The following is a 23,909-nucleotide window of genomic DNA, read 5'->3' as shown; positions in this document are numbered from 1 at the left end:
TTGCTCATCAGTTAATACTGGGTCCTGCTGCAGATTCTGGTATTATAAAAGTGGGAGAAGAAACAAAAACAATCTGAATGTAAAAAAAAAAAAAAAAAAAAACATCTTTACCTTCAGCAGACTTTGTAGCTGACATTATAATCAAAGGACAGAGGGTGACAATAAATTTAGATGATGATGTTAGAAGATTGCTTTCTAATGTCACTCCCTGAATTTATAGGCGGAGGTCAAATGGCGTGAAACTACACTGCAGGGACACAATGGAAAAGACTGACTTGCTCGGATTAATCACGGCCCATGTGATCAACACTGATGTTGTGCTGAAACAATAAGCTGACTTACAGCGTGTTTGTGACAGCTGTAGCTTAAGACGTCTCGCACGCACTTGGCATCCATCGCGCAGACGGACACACACACCCGCGCTCATGTCACATCTCCCTCACGCTACGTCTCTGCAGAGGAGGGGGGCAGGCACAGGCCAGGGATGCATGAAATCAAAAGGCCGGCCGAATCAATCGGCAGCGACGGAGAGTGGAGCTGCCTTGCGTGCTGCGTTAGCACGACGGAACATGACTAATCAGATGCGCCCCAGTCATGCGAGTACAGTAACTCTGCAGAAAATGGCAGGAGCAACAGATGGAAATGCTTTGGAAAGGAATGTCATGCAAATTAATTCTGACTTACTGAGTAACCTGTGTGGGCAAGTCAGTCCGTGTCATGATGACAACAATCAAAGTTAGGCAGAGCTGAATTTCTTAAAATCTTTGTTATTAGATTTTGTTTATATACAATATGTATATAACTTGTCTGTATATATATTTTTTTTCTTCACACCTCAGCTCGGTGTACTTCACAAGCTTCACTGAAAGGATATCTGGCAGGACTGTCTTTTAGTGCGTTGAGGAACCCACTTTGATGGGAGCCTGTGAACAGAGAAAGACAGTGTTTCTATTAGACTGCTACATAATTGTGTTTATACAATTTACATCACATACACCCTCTCAATTCTCACACAATATTGCGTATCAGCATTAAGCAACAACAACCGAATGTGAAACCTTGTTATCAGATTTGGGGTGCTACACAGTCTGGAGCCATTATCGGCTGCAGACTCAGTGTTGGTTATCGTTAAGTGTTAACAAGATGAACCGAGGTTGACCTGGGCAGAACGAGTCCTGCTGTAGAACTGCTGTTCTAATTCAACTATATGAAATGTGAAGAGTAGAATTTGAAATTTGTGTTAATTTGATTCAAAGCTTAATCAATAAAGTTGCCTGTAATGATGGGAAGCCTGCAGAGCTAGGTCAGGCAGACAACTCAAGCTATTTAAACGCCTGCTTACCTGATCATTCCTGGCTACTCTGCTGCTTGCTGAGGTTTTTTCAATCCCCCCACCTTCCCCAGCATCCACCTGTAGGCTCTGTTTCTATGATTTATTCAGTGTAATGTCTGTCAAGCAGATCATTTATCAGGGAATGAATGAAAAGAGAGAGAGGACTGACGCCAAACTTGCTTCGGCCGTGCTAAAACTATTCATGCTTTGCTTCAGTTATGTAAAATGTATATGCTCAATAAAAATATTGACCTCAATCCAGAGTTGTCTGACTGAACTGTACTATAACTGTTCTCCAACTGGGTCTCAGCCTCACTATGAGGGGAAAAATTACAAACTGAAGAACTCAAATGACTGTGAAGCCTTTTTTTTTTTTTGCCAGATCTGACAGCACTTGGACTCAAAACAGCGTGGTCACAATCAAAGGGAAGGGAACAAGCTCAAAAGAGTTTTAATCAGCAGTACAATTTTCAAACAGCTAATCTTGGCTCATGTTTCGCTCCCAGGGCAACATCGATTCACTGACTGTCATTTATGCAGAACTCATGTACACACACACACAGACACAGACACACACACTGATGGGGGGCCAACAGTCCACTGCCTGCTCCCAGCTGGAAACATGGTAACGAGCCAGAACTCTGCAGCTTCTCACAACGCCCACCTACAACCTGCTGGCTCCAAAACACGCCGAGCACAGAGCCAGGAGGGGAGTGCGTCTGTGTGTGTCTGTGTGTGTCTTTGTGTGTCTGCACTAGGCCCAAGAGCACATGTCCTTTTCTCCTCCTCCTCCTCCTCCTCCTCCCTGCTACTTACGTAAAATGATGTGTGTGATGACAAAAGCGAAGATGAAGATGGTGAGGAAGGAGAGTGAGAGGATGAACATGTAGAAGAAACGGTAGTTCCTCCTTCCCACGCAGTTCCCCACCCAGGGGCAGTGGTGGTCAAAACGCTCTGCATGGACACACAGAGACCAGAAAAGTTTATTTTGGATACAAGGACACACCTAGGAACAGATGTCACAGCACATGGACTCACAGTATGTAAAAAAGAAACTCATTAGTACATTTTATCTTAAAATCTCCAGAAGACGCCTATCCATCCTTGTTGCTTTTATTAAAGGGATAGTTCAACATTTTGGCAAATTGGCCCATTGCCATAATCCCTGTAGTCATAGCAGTAGGTTTGTTACCTTTAATTGTCAGTGCAAGCTATTTTTAGAACGGCGGAGCAGAGCCGTGAGCTGCACAGAGCTACGCTACGGAGGCTAATGGGATTTCTTGTTTTCCCTCATCAAACTCATCAAATACACAATCCAACAACTCCAAAACGCTCTGGTGGACAAGTTGTGACCTGTACATTCACCACGCTATGAGATAATAACGGAACGTTACGAGACGGAGTTGTTTGTTGATGAGTTTGATGAGGGAAACCAAGAATTCCCATGAGCCTCCGTAGCGTAGCTCTGAGCAGCTCTGCTCAGCCATCCTAAAAATAGCTTGCACCGACAATTAAAGGTAACAAACCTACTCCTAAAACTATTATTTTATTATTATGACAATGTGGCAAAATGTTGAACTATCCCTTTAAAATCTCCAGAAGACATCTATTCAGCCTTGTTGCTTAAGAACCCCAGGTTCCCCATTCATAAGACATTAAAAAACAGGTTACTTTAGTGCATGTAAACACAGAACACAAATCCAGAACTGTGGGAAAAGACAAGTGTCCCACTGGGTCTTAGCATAACAATATATAAATATTTCACATAGTGTAAACTGTCCATTTATATAAACCAGCTAATAAAAGCTACAGGCAGGCCCAGATGACGTGTTATGGCTGAAACATTTCTATCAAAGTGGGACTCTGCAATGTTGAGAGTGTGAAAGGAGAAGCTCTTTGCTGGGTCAAGAGATAAAGTGCCTCCAGAAAGACCTCAACATCAGAAGCTTTGAGGACGTCGGAGGGAAAATGAAGACAAAGGACAGGTTGTTAAGGAAAAGTGTTGTTTATGTCTCTTCCAAGAACAAACGGGGTTTTCCCAATATGACACGCTGACCTGAGACTGTAAGTCACTTTGGTACGGAGTGTGCAGCTTTGTGGAAGTGAACAAAGTGTTATCACGTAGCACAGATCAGCCTCTTTCATCTCTGTAGTGTCATGTGAGGAAATCTCTAATATAGAAAAATATTCAAAATACAAATTAAATTTCTGGTTGCGGTCTGAAGCGTTCAACTACTCCAAATGAAAATTAGCCAGCCAGGGGTATTTCATTAAAGGAATCCATGAGCAGCTCCAGGACACTCATCATTTCACTGATTGCTTGGAGAGTGGAGAGTTTACTGTTAGTGTGGTTATCTAATCAGACCCCGCTCTGGACTACTAGCTGTGCACAGTGGTAGCTATTTAACTAATTAATCAGAGACATTATTTGTTTAGTGAGGTGAAATGACCTGCTTTTGTCTTCATTAATCAGTGCATGGTTGAAATGTGTCTGGGAAACTGAGCCTGCTGTTCGAAAGGGAACAGCTACTATTAGTCAAATCTGATTATGACCACAGACGGCCTCAGTGGTCGTTAACATTAAAGGACCAACAATGCTAAGAGAGAGTTTTGTTATTATTCTGTGTACATGGTATATGGAAGAATCCTGCAATTTAATTAAATACATTTTAAGAGCTTTAAAGAAAAGCTCTTTAATATATTTAAAAAAAAATGAACACCACTTTGACCTGTTCCTGTTCACATCACCCCTTAAACTTACATGAACTTTGCCTCAGTCTCAGTTTGTGATAACTTCTATAAACAACAAAAGAATTCCAACCCAAAAGCCAAAACAAGGTTTAACCTTTAACCTCTGACTGAAGGACTGTGGGCCGGATGCCACCAGTTATAAAGTTGATAGTGATATGATATACGACTGGGAGTTGGGAGAAAAATGCTCTATGCTGTTCTTGTATCTGACTTCCTGCCAGGCTAAATCCCTCTGTAGATTGATGCGGTTGCATGGAGGACTCCCACAAGTAGAAATAAAGCTTTGAGCATACAAATCTTTTGGATGTATCCAAAAAATTACTTTTAATTAATTTTATTAGAAGTTAATTTTTTTTTAAATTGCTTTTTCTCCTTTAATACTCTTGTATAAATGAACACACCCTAGCATGTGTTCATACTGTCCTGTTCTTGGGAGTCCATGTGAGCATTTTATGACCCGAGAGATCCACAGATATTCAAGGAACTTCAGCAAAACAAAAACCCTCATGACAGAAGGCAGCACATCAGCTTTTCTTTTTCCTTCAATTTTGAGAACATTTATCAACCTCATCATCATCATCAGGTGGCAGAGGTTGCAGAAGCAATGTGAACCAGATGTAGCAGCTATTTGCTCAATAATATTTCCTTCTGATGATTATTTTAAAGCTTGAAGAAGCCACTCTACTACATGTACTTATTTATGTGCAATACTTGTTCAATGCATTTAATAGTTTGTAGCATACTATCCCCAGGAGGATCATTTAAGTGTCATCTAATGCTCTGTAATTAAGCTCTTCAGAAAAAATAAACAGCAAACAGACATGAAATCACTCTAGAAATCAATCAACAAATCCCAACCCTCTGCCCATGCATAAACAACCAATGTTTATGAGCGCTTACAACTGGAAATTCAAAAAAAAGAGAGATCATTTTGTTCTGCTTATATGCTCTAAAGAAGAAAACAGAGCATGACTGCAAAGGGAATGGAAGAGGAGTGGTGCGTGTGTCATAATTCTGCACGCTTATGAGCGGCCTCTGTCATAGGGGAAGTTCTCAGATCTCTTTTTCATTGCCACTGTGATCTCTACTTCCAGCATAAGACTGGGTGCCAGCCCAGTTAGTTACTAATACGGATCACTGCAGACTTAGCAACCACACAAGGGTCATTTAACCACAATAAATAAATAAGATTCCACTCGACTTCTTGCTGTGTTTGGAAAAGGAGAAGAAAAAGTCTTTGATTACAGTTTTTCAATGATGCATGCACAAGTATTTTGCAGTTTTAGCTCTGAGGTTTCAGGATGAAAGTAACTGTCCAGATGCACTTTAAAGGTCCCATATTATGCTGTTTTTCAACCATTTCACACAGGTCTAAGTGGTCCAGCTACATTGTATTCGTAACGTATTGCCCTCAAATCAACCTGCGGCTCTAGCAATCTAAAAGTAGCTCTCCTGAGAACGAGCCGTTTCTCTGTCTGCACCTTGAAATGCAAATAAGATGTGTAAACCACATCTACTCCACAGTCACAGGGAGAGGATGTGGTTTTCGCTACAGGTACCATGTGCTAATGTTGACATTGCAAATAGGGATGGGGCCGGGCAATGATTTCTGAATGATCAAATAGATGTTCAGTAAAAAAAAAAAAAAAAAAAAAAAAAAGTGTTCCCTCTACATTCTTTTTTCTTTTTTAATTGTCGCAACTCGCAAATACACCACCACCGCATGTCTCCAGCTTCACAGCAGAGTCCTGCACTGGGTCGGGTACTCACAAGTACTAAGGTGAACTACAGGTAACTATCCTGCTCAGTATCTACTCTTTGCACCTCGAGTCGTCTGCACCTCGATGACGGACCACAGCGTGTTTTTCGGCAGCATCATTAAACTCGGGTGACAGAATAACAACAGTCTCAGTCCAGATCAGTGGTCGCTGTTGCCTGTGTGTTTTTAAAATTAGAGGGTTTGATTATCGTGTCGGACGTCGTGCTCGAGTGCTAGTGGAAAAGCAAAAAAAAAGAAAAAGCTGAGTGTCTCAGTCCGCTGGGCTTATAAATAAACAACATTGATGATTATTATTGTAGCCCATAAGTTTAACAGGACATAATTACCCTAATAATGTTGCAATCGCGACGTCAGGATCAGCAGCATTTCCAACTGGCAAACTATCTCAAAAAAGTGAAGCAATCAATTAAGGGTGTGAACTGTTTTTTTTTTCACCTCCAGGCGTCAGAGAAAGGCCACGGGTTTCACATATAATTTTGCATAATACCGTATGGGCTCTTAAAGGGATGTGAAAAGTGATTTTTAAGAAAGGGACATGAGTCACAACTGACAAAAAGTAATTACAACCGACACCCACCAGCAGTATGGAGAGCCCTGCTATGTGTATGTATGTACTGTATTTCCGGCCATTCTGAGCCTCAGAAATATGATGTATTTTTAAACCACACAAACAAGTGACTATGTTTGTTCTGGAAAACAACAACAAAAATAAAAGCAATTAAACTCTCTCCTGTGATTGTGCTGGTTGAAATCTATCATTAATTTACTTTATCCCGTTTCAAATAAGATGTCTGTTTTGCTTAATGGTAAAATTAAGATCAAGAACTACAGCCCATCGGTTTCCTTTATTAATGCAACATTTAAATGTGCACAAATGCACCTTTCTGTAGCAACATTCGTGGCCTGATTGTGAAAATGACTGCCCTGCCCTGTTTTTGTTCAGCTGCCAGTCTGTCCTCTTTCCTGCCAGCGTGCATCTGCTGCATCTGATTACCACCTCCTCGTCTTTTTTTCCCTTGTTTACTACTTCCTCATCTTTGTCTTGCAGATTTTCAGTCGGTTCTACTTCTGACAAGGAAACAGACATTCAAAGGAGGAGCTGTCTCTGATGAGAGAGCAGCACAAAAAGCCTGATGAGAGAGATACAGGCACACAGGTTTCTGTATCTTGTAGTAATTGCCTAGCTGTGCTCTTCCCTTTGTCTCCAGAGACGGAGCATGTGGTTGTGAGGAGCAGCAAAAATCAACTATAATGGTGCTGTTTTCTTTCTGTTTAGTCTCACCGCTCCCTCCCTCTCCTCTGTGTGGATGCCAATTCCTTTAAGCATATGCAGTGTACATACCCTGTAGGTCTAAATCACAAACTCAACACTAAGCTTGGTTTGTGGGCTCACATTAAGATGTGTGTTTTTGTATGTGGTGAATAGAGAGAAAGACAGAGTCGTAGAAGACTGTTAAGTGAATGACTGTGTTTCTACTTTTATACTGTCTGAATTCTGCGAGAGAAAAAAAAATGTATACAGAATACTGTCAGAAAACCTGCAACCTCACAATTAGAGAGCATCCTTCTCACTCACCCACGCAGTTGTCACACAGGCTGCAGTGGGAGGCACGTGGCGGTCTGAAGATCTTGCAGGTGAAGCAGTACTTCAGTTTGACTGTCTGGCCATTGATCACCACCTCTTTGGTCCTGGGAGGAGGCCTGTAGCCCGTACTGCCATTGGCAACATCTGGAGAAAAAGGGAAAAAAAGGGATACATAAGAAAAACCAACATCAAAAGACTGTTTTTGCGCTGTAGTTGCAGGTGAGAATATTCCAGAGGCACAAAAAAGCAACAAAGGTCAGAGTCAATCATTTCAACAGTCAAAATGCAACAGATGCTGGTGATTAGCTGGAAGAGAGAGTGGGTTACAATCGATATGAGTAATATATGAGAAGGCAGAGACACTGGTTTACTGAACAACTTAACATATTTCCAACAATAATAGTTGTGTTACATGTTATTATAATGTATTAACATTAGCCTACTAAATGCTTTTCACTCTGTATGACGTCTAGCGTCACTGTTTCTCAGACAGCAGCACTCCATATGAATATTACCAGGTTACTACTAGGTAGAAAATACATACTATGTAATGCAGTCTAGCAAGAAGACATGTCATGCTGCCTTCAAACCCTTAAAAGGGATAGTTCAACATTTTGGCAAATTGGCCCATTGCCATAATCTCTATAGTTTTAGGAATAACGTACTACGTTATGAGACAGAGTTGTTTTCGAGGCAAATGCAGAGACTGCTTGCCGAAAAACTGCCCCCGACGGAAACGTGCATCAGCGGTTTTGCATGAATTTATCTTGAAAACAACTCTGTCTTGTTGGATTGTGTAGGCTATTTGATGAGTTTGATGAGGGAAACCAAGAAATTCCATGAGCCTCCGTAGCGTAGCTCTGAGCAGCTTGCGGCTCCGCTCCGCCGTTCTAAAAATAGCTTGCACCGACAATTAAAGGTAACAAACCTACTCCTAAGACTATAGGGATTATGGCAATGGGCCAATTTGCCAAAATGTTGAACTATCCCTTTAAAATATGACACTCTACAACTAATTGTATGCTTGAATCATTATTTCTTTCACATCTTTCAGATACCGTATTTTTATAAATAAGTGTGGGTTTTCCTTCCCTTTCCTTGTCAGATGAGCCAGCTCAGGTCATCTGGTTTTATTAGTCTTGGGACCGGTGAATGTGAAAAGGACTATGGTAACATGAAATCATTACCGGCGGTCTGCAAACATCCCTTGCTACGATGAAGGGTAGGTGTCGTGTTATCAGTGGCTTAAAAGGCTTGAACATGGACAACCCACACAGCTCATTATTTTTAATTAGACCCACCATTATGCCTCTTTTGCATGAGCTACACAGATTCTGCTGTTGGGTGTCACACCAGAAAGAACCTTTTGTGCAGCTGATAAAAAACCATCACCCTCAAACCAGAGGTCCTGTCTTTTGAATAAAATGAAATCAGTGGTTACTAAAATTGCCAACCCAGTCCAGGTAATGTTAACAACAGCCTGGAGTTTAACATGCACTTAACAGCACGGCCCTCAGACTTTAATACCAAAAAAAGAAAATGGGGCCAAACTGCTTTGAATGGGTTTTTTTGTGAACAAAGTGATGACAGGCTAAATGGTAAGGATGAGAGCGATGATAGTGATTTTCATGCCATAAAAGGTAGAGCCTGTATCCTGTTATTGCTCCGTTCGCTTTGAGCACTCTCACGCACCGTGAGAGCCGGAGACTGTGAGTGGGAAGATCATTTTGAGATCATTTACAAAGAAGCCCATTGCATTGCTAATAGAGTGGCTTATGTGTGTTAGTTAAAGGGGGGGGGGGCTTGTGTGGGTGTCTGACATTTCTTAAAGAGAGCAGAGGAAACGCAGCCAGCGAGTTCTGTTCTATTGAACTCATCTCTCTCCTGATCAATGCCCAGAGTGCGCTCTCCTCCTTCCTCTGTTCTCCCTCTGTTCTTATGCCCGCTCAGCAGACTCCACTGAGGGAGATGACAAATGGAGTGTGTGTGGGTGTGTGTGTGTGTATGTGTGAACAATTCAGAGCAGAATTCAGTTAGCACAGTGTACCATAATCAGCATATGAGACATCGTCCAGGTATTCACAGTGCAGTAAACTTTACTCTAACATTACATCCTGTCAAGGCAAATACACAGCTGTGATGACTAACTTTAGGGTTTCTCCAAAGCATTATGGGAAACTTCTTTGAAGCCTAACGTGGGATCTCTAAAATAAATTAAAAAAGTGTTGCAAGATAGGTAGAGCTATTTAATGACATGTTTACGTCATGTTCAGAAGGCGATTAAAAAGCAGAGCTGTCCCAAAACTAGAGGCAAACTAGCTGTCGCTGACTCTACCTGAATGAACCATCAATATTATGACAATACTGGCATGCTTGCCAGAATACACTCTACACAAAATTATCTTAATTTAAATGGTGTGCCCTCCTTACTGTGCAAACAGAGCACATTGAGAACACAATCACTAAAAGCACCGATCTACAGTAATACATTAAACACTGCAGTATGTGTTGCACTACTTTTGCAAAGCTGTTATTTTTGACCATCCTCATGTGGAAAACAAATATATAAATACTGCCAAATAAACAAAAATATACTTGATATTGTTTTTCATTCCCCTGTGGACATAAATAATACAAGGTAATGCCAGTATAATACCAGCACAAACCGTCCCAGGCATGGTCAAAGCTGGGCTATTGAATTTAATTATATTTTACGTGTTGCCATTTCTATCAAACACATTTCAGGAAGGATGCAGCTGTGGGTGGTTCTTACAAAGCAAAAATTATGCATTTACATCTCGTCTCATAAGGTTTTAAATTGCAACACGTACAATAAAAATATTGCAGTACCTCTCCTTCATCTATAAATTAAATACCGAGGCTTCTTTTTTCTCATTGGTTAATGTTTAAGAAAATATTATTCACGGTTTAAATGTGTATTTTTCACTTATATAGGAGTTTAGAAATAGTAGTATAGTAGTATAGTCTTCAAAATGAGAGCATTTCAATGGGACTACATTTGAATGTACGTGACATGTTTAGGTATGGAAAAAATATAAGTCTTAAACACCCGACTGGAAATTCAGGTTTTTCCCACACAACTTCCTGTAAATCAGCTGTGGTCATGCCTTCAGTGCAGTTCAACCAGCCCATCAACATTCACCACACTTGTTCACGGATGCCTGCAGTAAAGCAGAGGGTGAGAGAGGGTGTCAAAGTAGTGTTTCTGCTGAACAAAGCCTTTTTTTGCAGGTTTAGCCATCCTGGCAGCCAAAGTTTAGCCTTACAACAGCGGGCAGCGGGGGATACCTCAGAGGGATGGGGCCGAGCCCGAGTGCTTCAAGCTACGAGATAAGGCCAGGTAGACTGGGAAGTGAGGCAATACAACACGCATGCATACACACATCCCGTGTACCCGCTCACACCTTCAGGCACAAAGTTAAATGAGGGTTCAATGTCAGCCAAACTGTGCGAGGCGTTGCCTGGTGAGGTATAAAGGGAAACTAATTGCTATCCTGCTGTGTATGCGGAGGAGAGAAAACAGGAGTCTTTAGCATCACATTTGGAAACGTGTACTGGATTATAGTATGATGGTGATGGCTAAGATGTAAAACTACAACCAGAGAGGTACAAAGCAAATCCTGCTCCTTCAAGCACCAATTTCAGGGTCTTGCACACTGCAGCCAACTGGATGAAACACACTATCAAACTGACTATAAATAACTTGTAACATATGGCCATGTGATGCCTCATGGAAAGCTGAAGGTGAGTTGTTACTGGAAAGCAGTGAGTGATGCCTACTATTACAGTTTCCAATGTTAATACAAAAGCTATTGTAAAAGTAGATAAGAGAAAAAAAAACATTACTTGTGTGGAAAGTCTTTGCTCTTCTTCAAAGTCTGACGTGAATAAAATGAATAAGTCAAAGGTTTCAGTCAAAAACTGGAAACAATGACTCAATATAACAGACTGAATACAACTCGTTGAAATGCTCTAGAAGTTTTCAAATGAATGACCAAGTCAGGATTAACTGATTAGCTAAATCAAGGCTAATCACAGGTTTACCAGCTAAGTAAGCAGCTTTCTCTACTAAGTATGACACAACAGGTTATATCCCCTCATTGAGAAGTCTATCGTATGTGGATAATTATCAAAAGTCTTTCTGAAAAGCAGGAATAAGGTGTGAGGCATCCAGGGATCAATAACAAATCCACCAACTTGTAAAGATATAACATTAGTGAGATGGTATTACATGTGAACTGTCCAGTTGTTGGAAGCAAGGAAAGAAACACAGCAGTGTAGGAGAAATGTAACTACAAGACAAGTTTACATCAATGTTTTCAAAATATTAGACCTGAAATATCAATATATCAACTGTGACTACAACTACTGACTACATTAACAAGTGTAAAAAAAAAAAAAAAAAAAATAGAACTAAAAAGATTAGATTTGAGGAAGTTGCTCTGCGGTTCAGTGACGGTCAACTTGCACAGCTTAAGAAATTCAGTGGAAATTCACAGGAGAGAAGTCTCTCCCATGTGACCTTGCTTGAACCAAGCCATGAAAAGCAGCAGCACCTGTCAAAGGACAGAGCAAATCTTTTTCAAGGTATAAACTGCTTTTTAAAAAACATCTGTGGAACCGCATGGCAAAGGAAAAATCTTAATCATATGATTTTATTCAAGGCAGAGCAGAGTTGCAGTCCTGAACAGATAAAATACTGCGAAATGTTTTTTGCACAATGCAAAGACTGATGGATGCTATTTTTTATGACTTGACTTGCTCCTGAGCGTCATTTCAGATGTGGCTGGGTCACAAAACAGCAGAACTGACACAGCTCTACACTGTGGGCAAAACACTGCACTGTTTTCAATTGCCTTCTAGTCTGTGCTTCTCCTCTGTTATAGTTGTGTAGGCTGAAATTATGTAAATATCCCTGTTTCTCCAAAACATATTATGACTGTCTTGACTGTGACCATTTTTTCGTCAAGTCAAACATATGGTTTTGCCTAGAGAAATCAAACGACTGTGTGGAGCGCTCTCTGCCAGGGGGCAGCGATACAAACAGCCACTCTGAGGTAAGTAACAAACCCAAAACGCACAACAGAGCAGTCACATCATTTTGCTCAAGTATGAAACCACGGTGAATAGTCAATTAACGACTGCGCGAATGCAAAGCAAAGCCTAATGACATTCACAATATCACAAAATCATAAGGAATTGTGTCACTTTGTATTGTTAAATCTTTTCTTTTCGTTTTCTTCTGTGGTACATGTGAGGGGAAGTGATTCCGTGACATGAGGTGAACTGTTCTCCATCCGGACGAAGGCCACCTCAGGATAAATGTCTTCTGCTTCAAACGTCACTTACTTTGTCACTCTGGGCTGAACTGAGAAAGGTCTTGGCCAAGGCCACAAGGACTCAGTTCAGAAGTCTGGATGTGACAAGTGTCTGAGTGAAGGATTACAGCGAGGGGAAAACAGCCTGGTCAGGTATTAGACCAAGCTGCAATATGGCAGCGGAGAGAGCGGGGCAACGCAGCTGCTGCTTCACCCTGGACGTCTCATTGGTTGATGAAGCCTGATGTGATCCACAAGGACACAGAGTAATGTATTGAGATAACCTATTGAAAAATGATTACAAAAGCTATGTTAATACTTTCATTATATTACCAAAGTGAGTCATATGTATAGATTTTTTTTTTCCCCACTTAAGTGCATTAAGAAGAAAGCTGTGCGTGGGAGAGTGCAAGACGAGGGAGGAAGCATTATGGATGGAACAAAAGCATGATGATAAAGATATTGGGTGTATTTTTTATGTTTTATTATTACGCTCCAACAACAGCTATACTGTGACACATCCACTCTGTATATTGCTCTACCCCCCCCCCCCTCTGTAGCTCCATCATCCACTGACCATCATGTCTTTATAGATGTGTTTTTTTCAAATCTGTCACTGAAAGCCGCTAGACTGGCCAAAAACGACAGAATGGGGAGAACAGAAAAGAAAAGTTATTTTACCAGAGGGGATCTTTAAAGAGTATAAAAATGACTCTTCACAGCACTCATGATCAAATTTACATAAGTGGCAGATTGCAGGGGAAGCTTTAAGTCATAGGGAGGGTGTATAAAACCTACCACTGTGTTACATAACCCCGTCCTGGATACTGAGAGTTTTGTGAGCAGATGCTAAATGAAGAAAGCTTCACATCAGCAGGGAAATCAAACGTAGTTTCATACTGTAAAGTACAAGCACAAGCCGGCACGTATACATTTTAATTGCCCGGGGAGAATAAAACACAATGGTAAGATTAAGTTTCTCCTGCAAATTTTAACACAGTGCTGCTTATTTCTACTCCGTCTCCCCCTCTATGATGGCTACTTTCAGGGAGTTTCCATCTGTCTCTGTCATGTTGAACTGTGCTAAACTCTTCCTCCCTTGCTGACATGCCCCCCTTTTGTCAGTCATAATAAGGGAGGACAGATTGAGGTCCATGTACCAGCAATCCACCAATGCAGGAGTAAAGATGTCAAGCGGCTTAGTAATAGAGCCCTGTTTCCACTGGCTGCACACCTATTGCTTATTATGCAGCCAATAACGATGAATTCAAACATGAAAGTGACCTAAGGTGGTAAGCCACGGTGAGGGGAAGAGAGGAGGGAGGAGGGAGAGTCACGGTAGTGGTTTAAGCACCGGCTTTAGAATTATGATTGGTCTGTCATTCAGAACAAGGGACTCATTCTTATACGTCGCAGCAGCAGCAGCAGCAGCAGCAGCAGCAGCAGCAGCAGCAGCAGCAGCGGGGGCAGAAAGGGCCTTGGACACGACTTACACAAACCGTGCTTCTGATAAACCCGGTCATAGTGAGACTATCTCTGAAACACATCAGTGGATTCTACCTGATGTATTTCACTTTTATTTCTTATTTTCTAAAAAATTCTACAGTCGGAGCCGGACATCAGGTCAGAATCAGTGAACTACACTATCTGTGAGATTTCAAATGGTGCCAGCTTTTTGATGTTCAGTGGCATTTAACAGCGTAATGGTCAGCATTTAACGGACGCTGGTGCCAAGATGGAAATAAGTAGTCACCTCTAATACCTTGTCTTGCTCAAGACACGGCTGTTAATCAAAAAGGCCTCAGTTTATTCGTGTTGCGGCGTCAAAATTCGCCTCCAGCCAAAGCAAATTCAACTCTATGAGCAGATATACAAGGTGTTAAAAGCCAACAAGCACGTTTACAGAGTCTTATCACAGAGAGTGGAAGGTGTATATAATGTGATTAAAGCTCAAGCTGCTCTCTCTCTCTCGCTCTCACTCTCTGGTAATTGGCTATATTCTTTGAGTATCTGGCAACACTGACAAAGACAGTCACAACAACACATTTCAACACAAAGTCAAAACAGGGTTAAACAGGGTGCACATAATAGACAATGGTATATCATGTGAATTTGTTGATAAAGAATATCTTTAATTGTGTTTCCACTGAAAACACAAAAGGAAAAAAAAACCCAGGTTAAAAGTTCAGTGTTTTGTTTGTAACTTTAACAAGTGCATGACCTCGGTGCTGAGTGGAAATACTGTAACAATGTGAAATGAGAGATTAACTGGTGGCAACAGAAAGAAGAGCTAAATAGTATCATTAAAAAAAAACCCTTAATTCTGCAATATCAACATTTTAGATTCCAATCACAGACTTTAAACTTGCAGTCAGATTTTTAATGGCCACATTTACAGACAGTGTCATTACGTCACCCAATCAAGTATCTCTGATTGCATCAGCAGCAGGGTGTCTGGCTTGTGTTCCCTCAGCAAGGTTCACTCTCCGAACAAGCGGCACACTTCATGCAATTTTAGATTCATTATTACATTATGCACTTTGGCAGAGTGGAAAGAGTCAGGAAACTCTACTGACGGCGGTGTGGTGCCAAGGCAAAGAGCACAAGTCTAAACTAAAGCAAAGAAACGGTAGATGGAACTATGTTAGAATGACTTTATAAACTTAACATTGCAAAGTCAACGTCTTTGTTAGGGCCACAATACCCAGAGGTGAATCACACCTTCACAATGTTGCATTTTCCATGCCACTCTCATGAAAGGCCTGGAAACATCCCAGACATTGATTAGCACACATAAACTTCTATTCAGTTAAAGGTTGAGTCTGGAGTTTTTTGCCCCAAAATAAACACTAGACTTATACAAATGAAATCCGTCTTAATCACCTATGGGCTTCTAGTCCTGTGTGGTGGTGACTGTGTCTGCAGCACCCCCTCCCCCTGCCTGTGTTTTGGTCTTTTGCTGTGTTTTGTTGTGCGCGGGGACGTTTCCAGGTGGAGAGCGAGAGAGTCATTTTTTTTCTCTCCAGCTGGACCTCAGATGAAGCTACGTGCAGCAGAGTACGAGGGGTCAGGGCTGCTAGCCCCACTAGCTGTCCTAGATGTTAGCGAGAGCTAGCATGTCTCTCTCTCTCTCTCACTGCAAAGAAAAATAAATGCAGTCTGAGTGAAGCGCTGGAGCCACGTACGGATACTCACACGTCACCGACAACTAAAGCCTGGACTGGTAACAAGTATGAGGGCCGTTGTGGTAAGCTAGCTCGATGCTAACTTCGGCTAGTGGTAAACATCCGCCACTAACACCCTCTTCCCAGATCACTGCAACGGCCCTAATGCTTGTTACAACATAACACTGGAGGCTGCCGTTGTTGGTGATGGCTGGGTATCGGCCCATGGCCCAGCAGTGAAGTCCTCACCTTCAAACAGCCATACTGACTGTTCCTGCTCTCATGAAAAGCCTAAATGTCATTGGACCCTCTACCGATGTGCCCATCCTTCCTCCAGCAGCCCAAACTCTAAGCCCTCCAAAATCTATTTCCTCAGTTGGCCTTGAGTCTAGCTGGCAGCTTTGGAAAACAAAAAAAAACTGTGAAGCTGTCCTAACATTCACCAGCTAGCCTGGACCATATTAGGTAGAAGCAAGGAAACAGGCAGTTCTGACCATCTCTCACTCTGATTAGTGCTTTAGAGAGTCTTTTGGATTTGGCATGTGGTAGCTGTACTGATGCCAGCCTGTCTAGTCCTGACATATTGGGCAGGCAGGCAGACATGCATAGACATCAAACGTGGCGCACTGAGGAGACCTCAACTCTTGTCTCCATTTCAAGCTGGGATAAACAACAAGCTGTGCTACCTTTCTCTCTGGCTTTCCACTCTTCCACCAACCTGACACATGTGCACATGGTATTTCTGCAGGATTAGGAGTACGACAGAAAGAATGACAAGATACTGAGAATGAAGATGACATGCACGGTATAGTGTCTCATCTCTTTTTTCCATTTTTTTTTTTACCTGTGCAAACATGCCACATTTGATTTCGTTTGAGGTGGGCTACAATACAGGCCTCCCACTCTGACCTTGTTTTCACAGGCAAAGCCTAAAGCATTTGGCAGACAGCAGAGATATCTGCTGCTCACAATGATGACAGCAGAGGCCTAGCTATCAGCTTTCTCCTCTGAAGTACAGGGAGGATGAGAAACGTTGATGTCTCATATTGTACCAACATTAGTTCCTCTGTTGTTTGGTCAACAGATCAATAGGAGTAGTGTTGAAGTTGAGCTTTGTAGCACTTTGACTTGAAAACATCATTAACTATTTATGAGGCTGCTGGTGAATAAAAAAAAACCCTCCTTGGACTGCTGATGGCCAGAGTATTCAAGGACTTTTTTCAATTGGGATAAACATGCATTGCATACACTGCACATGCGTAGGATACAGTGGATGTAAACTGTAGTCATGTGGTGGTTTGTAATTTGCAGCACTCAGCAAATATTAGTTATGTCTTCTTCTTCTCTACAAGGGTTTTTATGGAAAATCTTATCTGAGATTAATGGATGGCACTTTGGTAAATGGGGTGAGCAAGAGCCGTACATCAAACTGCACATCAAATAAAACAGCGACTAAGCATAGTATACGAACCAAAGCCCGAAGTGGTAAAGAGCATTGCAGCATGACCATGTGAAAAGGTTAACAGCACTCGCTAAGTGTATCAGCTGCTTTGTTAGTATCTGTATCCACACAGTTTTCTGAGTAGTAAAAAAAAAAAAAAAAAGTTTTGCATAAAAATTGACAAAAAAAAAGTCAAGGAATAAGTCCTGTTGAAGAGAAGCAGAGGTAGGGAGGACAAATGAGGAGCACTGACATGAGAAAGCATGTACAAACACACTACATAAAAGTGCAAACATGGGGAGTGAAAGCAGACATTGTAAACTATTTAACAACTTCAGAATGCACTTTCATCACCGCTTCAAGACAGATGGGCAGAAAAGCAAATACAAGTGGTAAAAACAAAGTGCAGCTGAGAGAGATAGAAAGAGACAGGCATTAAGTGTTTTCTCCTGGAGGACACAGCGAGGCTGGTTGCTGTTGAGGCTCGGGACGGAGTTGGATGATCAAGCTAAGCGCTTACAGATGTCCTGCTAACGCCTCGCATGTTAAGCTGCCACGCTATGAACCAAACAGCAGAGCGGTTCATGGGTCTGGACAACGCGACCGGAGAAAGGAAGCAAAGAATGAAGGTGGGTGTTTGAAAATTTGGAAATACGGTGCAATGGGGTTTATTTATAGGAAGACACTGCTTTAGAAAGACTGATAGAGACTGACAGAAAGAGAAAGCAGGAGAAGAGCAACAGCACACAGTGAGTAACTCAGTGAGGAGAAGCAAATGCATTTTAACAAAGATTTTTTTTTACCGGCTGTGGGAAAAAGGCAACAACCTTTACCTCTCACTATTTTAAATCCTTGCTGAAGGTCACAAAACACCCGAGGTATTTACGTGCATTTTATCTGCGTGTGTGTATAAAATCCTTGCGCTATTACAAGCTAGGTTCTGTCAAGGGGATAACAGATAATGGTAGCCATAATGGCACCAACACCGAAGCAGTCTATTAGTCTTCTGGCAGCATCTTAAATGCCAAGGGATGTGGGTGTTTGAGGGAAACACTGCCAAGATGTGAAGGCACTGCAACACCCAGCTACAATGGAAACTGTCTTCACCTTAACGAATCGAAACATTCATCTAAACATGTTCTCAGAAGATAAAATTCAAAATGCTGTGGCCATGCAAGTGCACTAAGTAGAGTTGGTGAGTGAGAAAATGTTGCTATAACCAACAGAAATTACTGAAAAAACTGCACAAAAATACAAACTTGTTAAAGGAACTCCTTCAAAACAAGCCTAGTCTATAGTATTATTTCACTGCCTATACACACAGATCTGGGTTCAGGCAGTCAACAACATCGCAGCAATCATTTGTCTGTCAATGTGATATTCACGTTTAGAAACAGCCAATGGCTATGTTTGGAAATGTACAGAACAAAAGCTAATTGGGGTGAACTGATGGTAGAGAAGGGGGGGGGGGGCGAATGGTATTTAGGTCAACAATGTTCATATTTTCTGCTTTTAATTTGTTTATCCTCTGAAAAAATGCTCGCCAATACAACATGGTGCTCTTGCAGAGTGCTGTTTCAGCCCGCTGCTCCAAGCTCTCTGTGCCTTACCTTCCCTCCAAAAGCTTTTAAGTCTCCTAATGAGATTAATTAAGCCGGTCCAGAGTTTGTTTAATGAGGCCCCAATGGCCTGAAGCACGGAAAGGACCATTGCTGGGAAACAGAAGCTCCACATTCCAAATAAAAGGACCAAAACTTTAAAGGAGGTTTTAAAAGGGAGGTTTAGAAAGTTAAACCTTGGAGTACAGTGGTGATAATCCATTTAGCTACAGGGCAGCAGGACACTACTGGAGAGTGGTGACTCAGTTCTGCAACGTTATGGTTAATAACTAAACTGCATCTAATACCACTGTAGATTTTTGCATAAAGGTTCCCTCGGGCATGATTCTCCCTACACTAAGGTCTTTATGTTACCACATACAATTTCTCAACATGTAAATTCATCTTCCTTATTTTGGTACTTCCTTTAATTTATATTGTGAAAGAATAAATTAGTAAACACAACCTTTATATGATTCATTCACACAGTTAATGGTTCAGATTCTGAGTTTCTGCATAAACAAGTAGTTTCTACAGAAAAAGGAAGTCTTGAATGGCTGCTCAACATTTCAATAACACAATAACAACACACACAGCAACATTTAAAGAGAGTAGCCAAATCCTACATTAGTTGCATTGATTTATTTATTGATTATTGATGTTTAAAGCAATGCAATATAATGTAAAGAAAGAGGCAGCTGTGAGTTGCATGAGCAGACTGAATCCACATCTCAAACTGCAGCAGCCGTGGCTGATTGTGACTCGTGGCAAACCATGGGCAGTGCTGCGATGCTGGTAATTCAGTTACTTCATATCAAGTGATTCCTAATGCACCAACAGTTTTACCTTTCACATCATAAATTAGATTTTGAAGTTATCAAAACACAATTTATGAGTCAGGTAATACATCAAATGGAGGCCTCCGAATAGGATGGAGAGAAATAAACAGATCAAAGTCCATTTGGTCAAAGCAGCACCGATATTTCACCTCAACCTAAAAGCAGAGTGCCTTTACAGTCAGTGGAAGCCTGATCCCCATTTCTTTGGCAACTCAGACCAACTCCAGACACATCAGCCAGATAATCTGGCACTGTGTATGAGAGGTTGTAAAAACACTGGAGCTCTGCTGGATTAGTACCATGCAGAGGGGCTTACTCAGAAAAAATACAGCATCTAAAATAGAGGTAACTATAAACTGAGACAGGGAGAATAGCATTGGATGAATGGAGAGATTATAACAAGAGATATGAAAAGACACCTCTTTGACATACTATACAAAGGAACAACTCAATATGGGTTAGTGAAATATGCAGCACTGGTAAAGGAATATGTCCAAGGAAGGACACAGTAAGAAAGCTGACATGAGGAGAAGCACGAATGCAACTTCAAAAATAGTGTTTTCAAATTAATTCTTATATCTGAAAGCACTGGTATCTAAAACTATCTCATAGTCAAGAGTGTAGGCTTACCTATTTGCCTCTCGAGATCAGCCGCTTCATCTGGGGTGGCCCTGGGCAGCACCCCTGGGTCACTGAAGCTAGTTCTCAGCAGCGTGCCCAGTACAAACAGAAACAGCACACCTCCTATGACTGGGATGGCCGGGGTCAACTGCAGTGCCAGGAACCGACAGCTGGTAGGGTAAGAAGAGGAGAGAAAAAGATAAATGAGTGACAAAAAAAAGAAAAGTGGCTCTGACAGACTGGTCAAAAAAAATGGAGGACTTGATTAATATTAGCTGATGACTAACAGGCACATATCTGCCAACAAACTGTTCTTCTTATAAACATTAGCACACAACACTGAGCTTGTATAAATGACACTGATTGGTAGTTGACACGAGCCCTCAAGTTTCAGAGATGATAATCTACTTGTGGTTTAATGACCAGTAAGTGCATACATCTCCTTAACAGACACACAAATGCACACATGAGGCTCAGTCCCCTGTGTTGTAATCTGCTCTAATGAAACAATTTAGCATAATCCCATTAAATAGCCAATGGTGCAGGTGGTTATTACAGTAATTACATTTAGTCTTACAGAGGTGAGGCATAGGCTGCCACATCCTATTTCATTTGCTAGTCTCTAGACTATTGGATTGGATGTAGGGGTCAGCACAGAGGTTCTACTCCAGACAGTGGAAACTAAATGAACCATGTGGTTACCATATGTTTTGAGGGATGCTGTTGAGGAATGCAAAACAGTCCTGAGAGTCGAGCCAGGGTTTCCAATAAAAATCTGTTCATCTGTTTATCTATTTAAATAAATGCACCAAATGCAAAAATATTCTGTAAGTGTCCTTCTTATTTAGTGAAAATACCTTGTATTAGATATCAGAGATTTTATAGAGTGAGTAAAAGGACTGAAAACTATGAGATCCTTAATTCACTGAGGATTTTTAAGTGGCTCTTCTGTCTACAGTAAAGTTAAACAGTTAGAAGCAGTTTGCTTTTAAATAAAATGTTATAGAATTACGGATGTCTAAGTATATTGCCATTCTTTTAATTAATATTCTAATTTAAGCCACAATGAATTTGCTTGTGAATAAAATGTACACTACATTGGTGCTGGACATGATATCACTATCACACTATCACACCAGCCATCAGATGGTAACACCTTGGGAGGCCAGTTACATCCGCTGATCTACGCCAACACCAGTTAAGCTGATAACCCAAGCCAAACTATATTTAGGGTTGCGATGCTGGGTTCCACCGATGATAGCGGATACGGAGGATGCAAATATGGACTTGGAGCATTTACACAGATTTGCTGATCTGTGCTAACTGGACTTGGAGCATCATCTGCACACGCTCAACTGCTGGAGAGGACGACCCCATGAGGCGGTGGAGATAAGGTCAGCCAACACCTGGCATCCAAGCAAAGACCACAAAACAGACACATTTCTAAATCTTATGGCAGTAAGGTGTAACTTGCCCGTGAGCTAAGTAAGCCAGAGGGCAAAAAAGATGCTTCAAATACTTATGTTTTTTTGTTTTTTTTTTACGTTTGAGCTGTGACACGACATCTGAGTGGACATTAACCAGTTCTCTGCTCTCTACATCTGGACTGAGCACAAAAAAAACCACCGGGTTGTCTAGGACATCAGCAGGGGGCTCCAGGCAGGACAACGCCGCACAGCACAAACATTTCTCCAGTTCAACACCTGCCTGGAGTTTCCAGGGTCACTGTTCTGTACACCGCCTGTGTCCATATACAATATACACAACTTAGACACTTGCTAGGAGGACATTCATTTAACATCCCTCAGTCCTTTTGCAACCCTCCACCAGCCTCTGGCTCCTGCACTGGGCAGGGAGGAGACGCACCATTCAGCACTGAGTCCTGAGATTGTAATCTAATACAGGCCATATTCTTATCTCTGGCGGGGCACTACTGCAGACAATTCTTCTGATTATAATCTTCCAAATCTGGCGGTCGCTGTTTAAACAGAAAACGGCTTTGTTGCTCCTGCCTAGCAAAATACTTTCCCTCCAAACAAAGTAAGTACCGGTTGTAGAAATCTGTGGGTTTCCTCTTTGTCTTCAGGATACAAACATAAATATAATATTAAGTTATATGATCTCATATCATTACTTCTGCATCAATAATGCATGTCTTGGTAATGTAGATTATAGAAACAATGGGGGAAAAAAAGGTTTTAGGCATCTTTCAACAGATTTGACCAAAACCACTTCAATTCCTATGCTGAGAGGAGACAAATAACAAACAAATGCCAGCAGATTTCTGACCACTTAGGCAGAGCTGAGAGGACAATGCCTTAGGAAATGCTGAAACGAGATGACTACTCCAGCGATGCAGGGAGAAAGCTCAGTTCTTTGTTTCTTGTCTGGGGGCTGAAAATGCATAAAAAATGTAACATCATCATCACATAGTTAAGACAACCCACCCAGCTCTTAGCCTGGTAACTTAAGTACAATATCAACAGTACAACCTGAATGATTTCAAGTCTTTTTCTGTATCTACACAGACATTAACCAAACAACGGCCACAGTTCTATGTCAATACCAAGAATAAATACTTCTTATAGTTGTATCAACTACAATAATCGATAGAACAGACTTCTGTGTGTCCTGTTTTATCTGGCACTTTCATGGACGATCAGTTTCCTATAGTCTGTCTGCATTTGCCCCTGAAAAACAAAACAAAACAAAGTCTGATGTCATTATCTGACAACTACTGATTCACTTCGACCTCTATTCTGCCTGTTAATGTTAATTGTCCTTTAAACTATTAATGAAACCACCAATTAGAGGTGCTAATGGGAAACAACTACAGTTCAAAAATCTGTGACAGCAAGCCCAAAGCCAAGATCTGAATGGTTTTAAAAAGTAATCAATGAGAAAGTCAGACTTCCCACCAAAAAGTCAAATATTGACAAAGGTCATTTAGCGCTGCAAAAGCACAGAATGGTGTGAACACGCTGTTCTGTCTTTCTGCAGGGGGAGAGCCAGAACATGCCGATTAGTGCGCTCTTCCATGGCAATATTACGACATTTCAAAACTTGTCATCTGGTAAGTGGTGATGGGGATGGCTGAGAAAGCTGCACAAAATCGTGCCTCTGTCCTCAAAGGCCTTGTCTCGATGTGTCGGACATCAGGAGCCTAATGAAAAGGCGGTCATGTGTGATAGAAAGTGACAGGTTGGTAGAAACAGACAGAGATTAAACACTGAAACCATTAGAGAGCCTGCCTGCCCTACAGACATGAATCAATAGAGATACGTGGATGAGCTGCTGGTAGGCAACACCTTGCCTGGTTTAAATTTTCCCTGAAGACAAAGTCCCGGAAATCAATTTGTATCAGTCACTGAACGAGAGGTAAAGACCATGAGTAATTTCAACAGCCATCTTTTCTGTAAAGGACTGGAAAAACTGGACATCGGCAAAGAAGCGGACAA

General features: G+C 41.4%; 1 protein-coding gene across 4 annotated transcripts in view; it reads right to left on the bottom strand.

Annotated features, from left to right (window-relative positions):
- LOC311006009 (palmitoyltransferase ZDHHC14-like) overlaps positions 1-23,909 on the bottom strand; it is a 46,498-nt gene that overhangs the window by 12,167 nt on the left and 10,422 nt on the right. For all 4 annotated transcript variants that reach the window (XM_083998617.1, XM_083998616.1, XM_083998619.1 and 1 more), the window contains exons 3-6: positions 20,461-20,621; positions 7,441-7,593; positions 2,150-2,287; positions 875-923 (exon numbers count right to left, since the gene is read on the bottom strand). In XM_083998617.1, coding sequence (XP_083854743.1) covers positions 875-923; positions 2,150-2,287; positions 7,441-7,593; positions 20,461-20,621 — 501 coding nt within the window. The remainder of the gene's footprint in view (positions 1-874; positions 924-2,149; positions 2,288-7,440; positions 7,594-20,460; positions 20,622-23,909) is intronic.

The sequence above is a fragment of the Trachurus trachurus genome (genome assembly GCF_905171665.1).
Source record: "Trachurus trachurus genome assembly, chromosome: 22".
In the NCBI taxonomy this organism is placed as follows: domain Eukaryota; kingdom Metazoa; phylum Chordata; class Actinopteri; order Carangiformes; family Carangidae; genus Trachurus; species Trachurus trachurus.
This window is presented reverse-complemented; position numbering and strand designations above follow the sequence as displayed.